The 8,237-nt window shown below is 39.0% G+C and overlaps 1 protein-coding gene across 1 annotated transcript; it reads right to left on the bottom strand.

The window, feature by feature from the left end:
- Positions 1–1,519: 1,519 nt before the first annotated feature.
- Positions 1,520–5,649, bottom strand: ZNF706 (zinc finger protein 706). Its single transcript, XM_010294223.1, has 3 exons — positions 5,460–5,649; positions 4,146–4,253; positions 1,520–3,509 (listed from the first exon to the last, which is right to left on the bottom strand). Exons 1-2 carry the CDS (start codon positions 5,592–5,594, stop codon positions 4,158–4,160), a joined length of 231 nt encoding a protein of 76 aa, XP_010292525.1. The 5' UTR covers positions 5,595–5,649; the 3' UTR covers positions 1,520–3,509; positions 4,146–4,157.
- Between the last annotated feature and the right edge of the window lie 2,588 nt (positions 5,650–8,237).

The raw sequence follows: 8,237 nt of genomic DNA, 5'->3' as shown, positions 1-8,237 counted from the left end.
ACACACTGAATACCAGTTCAAAGCTGAGTTTTGAGGCTGAATTCAAAGTCCACTGCAAAACCTGTAAGGTTCTAAACAGGTAAATCAAAGGCCACAAAAATAAACACAGCAGAAGGGGGCTGAGTAGAAACACACGCTGACCTTTATTTTGCTTACGGATTTGGCAGGACAAACTGAGTCGGGAAGACCACGCTTCTAGTTAAGCCAAATACTCCCTGACTTGTTTCTGAGAAATTGGGAAACAAAACAGACCTCAAGCCTATCAGTATTAGACGATAAAAGAAATTCCATCTATTAGCTCTCCTTATCAAGATGGGAAAACAGTTCAATATAGTTTACAGAAATGCTACAAATTCCTTCATTACTGTGTGGTTTGCAAACAGCCCGTGGTCATTAGCTCTACTTGAGCTGAAGGTTTTCAGCTCAACAGCAAATAACCAAAAGGGATAGTCTCCAGGGACATTTCAATAGCACTGCATAAAGCCAACTCCTTCCTTAAGGCTACATAGCAACTGTCTTCAATTTCTATTTCAGATTTTTCACACAGCTTTTTGATAGCAAGAAATCAGAAACCCTTAGTGATAGGTAGAGATACAGAAACTAGTCTAAGTGAGTCTGTCTTAACACAAATTGCAAAACTGTTCTTGATTACTCAGCAGTCCCCGAGACAGCCTCATCATAATCACACATGCTAACTTTTATTCTGGGCTCTAAAGTGAGACCTTTTTTTGTAACATTTTAAGCCCTGCTTAAAATGTGATTTCAGATGCCACTTAAATAGATTCCCAGAAGAGATGTGGGCTTCTGAAAATCCAAAATCACTTTTTAAAGTTGCTCCACAAGTATCTCTGACTGCTGATGCCCATACTGACAACATAAAAATCCTTTGCCTAAATGCTGTCCCTGCACAAAGATGAATCTTTCTCAAGGGAACATGTGAAACTTCCTATGACTATTTTTCTTTCTTTTGACGTTTGACAGCTTCAAGTTCCAGGACTGCCCACAGCCAGGAAATTAACTTTGTAAGTGCGGTAATACTTGTTTTTAAAAGCAGGCAGGAAATATGACATTTTACATTTTATTTTTTTAATTCTCTTTAATCAGACACATTACAACGCACAACTGTGTCTTTAGCCGGGTAACAGGGTGCCATCCTTCAGATCAGGAACAGATGATGGAGAACACCTAGTTCTTCCTCTGACCTTTTAGGTAACGAGGAGTATTGCCGATATTCTAAATGAGGATGATTACTACGTAGTATAGCATTCCCCTAGACTTATAAAGCCTTTATAACAATTCAGTCATAGCTTCCATTTATTTCTGTAATTGAGATTGCAGCTACTGCAGCTAGGCATCTTAGTGAACTGAAGACGACCCTTGCCTTCCAATACATAAAAAACCCATCACTTCATAGGGTATTTTCAACTTGAGCATCATAAAGTTTTGAAAATACAATTCTAACTGAAGTTAACCATCCCACTAGTGATGCAGCTTTTCCAGTGCTCATTAAGAGAGATTGTTTATGAAACAAAATCTTTTTATTTAATGCTACACAATCCGAATTGAAGGAATAGAACATATACTTCACCTCAAGACCAAGCTATAGGGATACATCCCAGAACATTTTCCAAAGTAAAACCAGATTACCAAATACCAATCAGTGCAAGAAACATCTTTATCCATTTGCACTCAGCGTATTTTTAAACAAACTACAGCATCAGAACATTTAAGTACCTCTCCCCCATACAGCACAAAGGTCAAGAACAGATTTCTTGCCTTGTGGGAGCCAGTTTGTCAGGATATACGTATTGATAACATTAAAGAAAAATAAATGAAGCGTTACATTCTGATGTCAGGTGTACAAGTGCAGTAGTGGATTACTCTGAGGAGAACAACATTATCTATAAAAGTTAAGTGGTATACAGGTTATCCTGGAGTGACTATAATACAGAGAAACTTTATGCCAAAGTAAGTATTTACAGAGATACTGTCACAGCAAAGAGGACAGGAAGCTAGTCTCACAGAAGTAGTTCAATCAAGAGCAAATGAGTGGACAAAGACAAAGGCTTTGACTTTATATAATAAAATACCAAGTGCATTCTTTTAAGTGAATGAGTCTTTGAAACTATGGTCCTAGATTTCAGGAAGCCATTTGAAGGTCAGATGTACAGTCCTGTTGTGTGGCAAGGGTTACTTGGACTGCCAGGATTTTTTACATCCCTTGTAACCTCAGTAAACCACAGCAATTCTAGCATTGCTTCTTACTGCAAGGTCAACACTTTAAGCCCCCTCCAAATGTCAAAGATCAGATTTTGTATAGCAGACCTAGCACAATTCAGATGTTTCTCCACTACTTCTGTGCTGTACATCTGGGATTAGAACTGAGCCTGGAACACTTTAAGGGTAATTATGTTTAGCTGCTCAAATGTTCTTGGCCAGAGAGTTATTATCCAGCTTTTTCTTGTCAATTCAACTTTAATCACATCCGATTTCTTAAAGTAGCCGTATTACTTTAGTTACTTTGGCTCTTTTCCAACAGGCTTATTTTAAGCTGGTTGTGAAGAAAGGTTATTAATGACGGGCTATTTTGCATATTTCTTGAGGAGTTGCTACTGAAATAACCAGACACATTTGAGGGGCAACACGTGTGGTTGACTGCTCAAAATATCACTAAAAATCTTTTCAAATCAATTTTTCTACTAAGAGTTGCTTTAACCTAACACTATGAGCATTTTTCAAGCCAGCATACCCAGCAGCAGTCAATCCTGCCACCGTTCAGCTTCCTCAGCCATTTAGGAAATATAAAGGATAACAAGCATAACTAGAGTCTCTCCAGTGCATGACTTCAAGGAACATGATCCCTCACAGTGAAGGAATCCCATTCAAAATGGCTTGCAGTATTAGACTCCAATACACAGGACAAAAATGTAGAAGGGAGTCTCACAATTCTCATGCAGCTTCTAGGGAGTCTGCTGCGCCTTGAGCCAACAAGTAGTGACTGGGTTCAAGCAGGCAGCACACTGAACAGTAAATCTGAGCAGCTTCCCTTTTCACTTAAGATTAATTTACTGTAATGTACATTACTTTCAGTGGAATGATACTGCTCATGTTTTGGCAGGATGGGGAAAATTCCACTTTGTCTTTATTATAAGGCAGATAATGCAGAAAGTTGAAACAGAACTTCTACAAGGATTTAATCTGTGATATTGTAAAATCAAAGTACTACTTTATTAAATGAGTTATTTTACACAATATGAACATCAATATAATTACAATTGTAAAAAATTTTTTATAACAAGTATGGACTGATTTTTCAGGATTTCCAAATAGGGCACAACTGTACATTTACACAGAATTGTCTTTGCATGAAGCCCAAGAGGGAACAGCATAAAAATATGAATGTTTCTGTAGCCCCTTCATTTTTGCTGATCAACAGTTTTAGAAAAGCAGCTGCAGGTTTGTTATGTAAGGTCTGACAGTAGTAGAGTCAATAGGTGCCATGATTTCACCTATAAAAAACAAGAATAACTCAGTTAAGCTGAACCGTTACACAATGCTGTTTGCCTTGTGTGAATGAAATACTGTAATACTGCTTTTTACCTCATTTCAGCCTTTTATTACAACCACTTCCAGTTACAGCCTAACAACTGGCTATTGGGAAGTCTCTTCTATAGTTAACACAGAGGTTAAGTTTTGTATTTGAATGCTGAAAAATCTGCATTCACTCACATAGCTTCAGGAACAAAAAGGCTCAATTGTTGGAAATACACTAAACAACTATTTCCATTACATGCTTTGTAGCAGACAGACTGTATTTATTATATGTATTTTGTTCAAAGCAAAACTAACATTTCAAAGCAAGAACTAATAATAAAGTATTCCTACAACTCTAAGGATGACCATGTGAAATAACATTCATCCCTTTTAAAACCACCTCCATGCACAGTGAAATGCCACAGCCATTTCACGTATCTAAGTACTGGCTTGATTCTTTTCTGTAACAGTTCAGGGGTATAACTTTAACCTATAGTTAATTTTCACATTAAAGGAAACGAAGCAAGTGTTATGTCCCAGTTGGTGGTGCTAAAAAAACGGATTCATAATACACCTTTCTCAGACAATCGTTTAAAAGTTAAGGTAATGACCTGAAGACAACTTTACGCCTGAACATCAGCCAATTCTGGAGGAAGTGGAGTCTTAGGATGCTTGCTTTCAAAGTGCTGTTTGAAGGTCTTGGGATCCGGCATTTGTGTCTGATTAAAGAGAGACATTTATCTTTATGCACAGTACAAGAGTTAAATAATACCACAAAACCTGTTCCCCTCTAAGTTTTATTTTCTTTTTCCTGAAGCAAACTGACTCCTCAACAACATTGCTCTAGTGACAGAAGCACCACTAATTTAGCCGCAGATTAAGAGAGAGTATTTAACCTTAGATTTTCAGAGAGAGGAGCTTTTAAGCACTACTATCACACTGTTTTGGAGTGTTCATCAACAGTGTTATTCTTGCTAGAAATCTCCCTGCAGGTCTTATACTTCACATGCTCGTTTGGTGGAAAACCTACCTCCTTACCATTTTCTTTTTGAACACCCAAAAGATAAATGTTTATCCTTTTCAGAATCAAATCTTTATGAAAGCTATTTCTTTTGTTTATCAATAGGCCAAAGAGTTATGTGTCATAGACTGATTCTCTACTTGGCACAAGCTATCTCAGATCATTGCTACTACACAGTTGCAGGTATCAACTGCCCAAAGCAATTGCTGCTACAGCCTGATTTCACAAGACGATGAGCTGGTTACAAGTACTTAAGTGAGCAGCCCTGAATGCAGAATCTTATTTAAGATATTCAAAGTGACAAATTTATTCTGGGACCGACCATTTAAGTGAAAATGGCAAGTTTATCCTTCAGCTCCAAAACGAGCACATTCAGGAAAACCAGCCAGAAGGAAACTATAATCTGATTAGCACTCACATTTCTGTTCTCTTGTCAAGTAACTTATTCCAGTAGACATTACTGTGTATCAAACTTGCACTAAACCTTTTTGGCACCACCACTTTTCCTCTCTACATTAACATCAATAACCAGTGATGCTAAGAAGGGCCAAGTTAATCAAAAAGAAAAGATGTTTCCATCTGGAGATTAAACAGGAAGTTATCTCACACTTTTTACATTTTATATGTCATACTAACAGCATATGAGGATCTACTACAATGCAAAAGGCAAGATAACCACCCAAAACAGATCTGTACGTGACCACTCAGATTTTCTCATATCTCAGTTATCAGTACAGCTGAGTAACCTGTAAGCAAGTCACGTAACATGCAAATGCTTACAGCAATAAGCTAGACAGCCACTTTAGTAATATTTCAGTTCCCACTATATAATCCCCTAAAAATTCTGCTCTAGGCTGGAAGACAGACCTGCCTACAATAATATTTTGTCTTCAGTTCCTCTTACCCTACAGACAGTGCAGGTATATATCAAGGCAGCCTTGGCTGCAGCCTTCTGATCATGTCCTTGTTTCTTCTTTTGCTCAGCTTGCTTTTTGGCATTTTTCTGCTGCGACTGGATCTTCTGCTGTCCACGAGCCATATCTACAAACAAAAAGAAGACATTTAGTCTACGAATGTGAGAAACTACTACTGCTAGCTGACTCAGAAGCTATAACCATGAGCATAATGCAGTCATGCTCTGTCCATAAGGCCTGCAACTCCCATAACTCATATACAACAGACACATCTGTTGAAACTCTTCACTATGTAAAGACTCTCTGGTTTTAGCATCATTCTTAAAATACGTACCAGAATTACTAAGCTGTTCTAAGGTTTCTTCCTCTACAAAGTTTCAAGGTCTACTTTTGAGAAGTGCTTTCAATAGTCACAATAATTAAAGTTTCCTTTACTTATTGTCTATTTCCATAGGTACCATAAAATTTAGGTGGGTTTGGTTTTTTGTTTGAGGCTTTTTTTTTTTTAAACTTAAGACTCAACCTTTATTTCTGGAACTTGAAATGGGCTCCAAGAAAGGCAGACCAAAGTATTATCCAAGCTGTATTACTGTCTTCTGCTGTATGTGCTTGTGAGCTGCTTCAGAGTTGGGAACACCAAGAACAATAGGTCACCCCTCTTTATTCAAGGCTGTTTTTACCCGTGGCTATTCTTTCTCATTCTCAGCCAACTTTACATGCATACATACTTCTTAAAAACAAGTAAAATCACCCCCATCAGAAGCCATTACTCTATATAACATAGAGGCATAAAGGACACAAACACTATTGCCATATGCCATTAGAAGGTACACAAGAAGAAACGAGATACAAAAATCACATTTCAGGGAGCAGCAAAACAGTGTATTTTACAACAGCAATGCTCCACCCGCATACAGCCCACTAGGACACTCAGTTAAAGCTCGCACCCCACTCCCAGAGCAGGCACCAGGCAGGATTTGGGTGCACCGACAGAACAGGCTTCAGAGTGTCGTTATACAACCCAGCAGCCCACTTGCCGCTATTATCTCTCTCACAATCCCTCACGGCCCACGCACAATCCAGTTGCGCGGCTCTCACAGAAACACAAAACTTACTATACAAGCACAGGACAGCTAGTGAAGTTCATTGTTTTCAGGACAACTAGTAAAGTCTAATGTTCCCAGGAGGCTGGTTGGTCACTGCCCCTCTATGCAACCTGGGAATTTGCTATGAGTTTGGTACTCACGAGATACACTGCCTGGCTACAACAGGTTTGCCATGCAGTCTTTCCCACAAGGGCAGCCAGCCTTCCACTCCAAGAGGGAGAAGAACCTATGCAAACACTGACTGACCTCCAGTAAAGATGTGTGAAAAGCCCTTAAAACCATTATGAAAATGAAGCTTCTATGAAATACCAACTACAACTGGAAATTCACTACTATTGCAGGAATTTCTGGGAGTGTAGCATCACAGTGCTTTAACACTGAGCAAAAAGATGGTCCCAAGACCCAAAAGAGCTCTTGTGGACTGAGAGGCACCTTTCAGGCCCCAGTCCAGTTCTTTCATGGTACATAACACCACCTCATAACCCTTTGCAGGAGTATTACACTACCTCTTCACTGTTCCCTCCTCTTCCTCCATCAGTTTCTCTAAAGAAGAATTTAAAAGTCCATGACTAACAAAATGGAACACTAGAAAACACAAATTCTATTAACAAGTATGAAGAAATACAGGTGTCAACAACAGTTTCCATAAGGTACAGCACTGAATGTTAATAAGACTAAAAATACCAGTCTATGTTTCACTGCATGTCACAGTTACTCCCAAACATCCCAACCAGGGCCTCACACTGTTTATATACAGCATGGCTCAAGGAGAACACTGAATATCCGTTAAAAAAAAGATATGGCCAATAGTTTTGCATACACTAAAAGAAACTGTAGGTTTTATTTCAGTTCCATTTTACCAGCAGTACAGTAATCCTCCAGAAGTCAAGAGGCTCCTGAGAGAAAATACTCAGGTAAGGATTTTATTTTCATGAAGTGTTTGAATATTACTTTGTATTTTAGTCCCTTGATAAGAGCCTGTTAAACAGTACCTTGTGACAGCCAACCACACGGAGCTTGTATGTATTTAGCAGCTGCTGGTTTTAGACACAAACAAAAACATCTGCTTAAAAGTATCAGCCTCCACATGACACTCAATACCAAAAATCCAAAAGTTTAAATACTGCAAATTACACTAATACAGTTGAAACACACAGAGCAACTACTCAATTACTGAGAAATTAGGATTATTTAGACCATCAGTGTGTTAAGAAAGTGAAAAAAACAACCCAAAAGCTCATTTAAAAGAGTGGTGAGTTCATCTACAAGGTTATATCTGTATTTCAGTTGCACAACACAGATAAGTGTTGTTTTCCTTATCAGGCAACACCCTCAGACAGTCCAGCAAACCAGCCTGCTGTTTTGAAATAAAAATGCACGAGCACATGAGGAAGCCTAACACGACAGAAAAATTCGCTTCTAAATCACAACAGTCACAGCACAGACATTACAGGGCAGCGAGGCTGCAGCTCGCAGGACGTTAATGTCTCACGCAGGGTCGTTTCCTTGTAAGTAACCAGAACCTGAGCAGAGAGTTTCAAGTCCTAAAACCGGACACCGACAGCTGCTTCCGCTGTCACTTCCAGAAACAAACAGCAGCTCGACACACTCTGGCTTCCCCGGCCAGGCGGCGAAAGGAGCAACAGCAAGCTCGGCCTTCGC

This window comes from Phaethon lepturus, unplaced genomic scaffold (assembly GCF_000687285.1).
Source record: "Phaethon lepturus isolate BGI_N335 unplaced genomic scaffold, ASM68728v1 scaffold50049, whole genome shotgun sequence".
Taxonomy (NCBI): Eukaryota; Metazoa; Chordata; class Aves; order Phaethontiformes; family Phaethontidae; genus Phaethon; species Phaethon lepturus.
The sequence above is the reverse complement of the archived record's forward strand: the minus strand, read 5'-3'. Positions and strand labels throughout refer to the sequence as shown.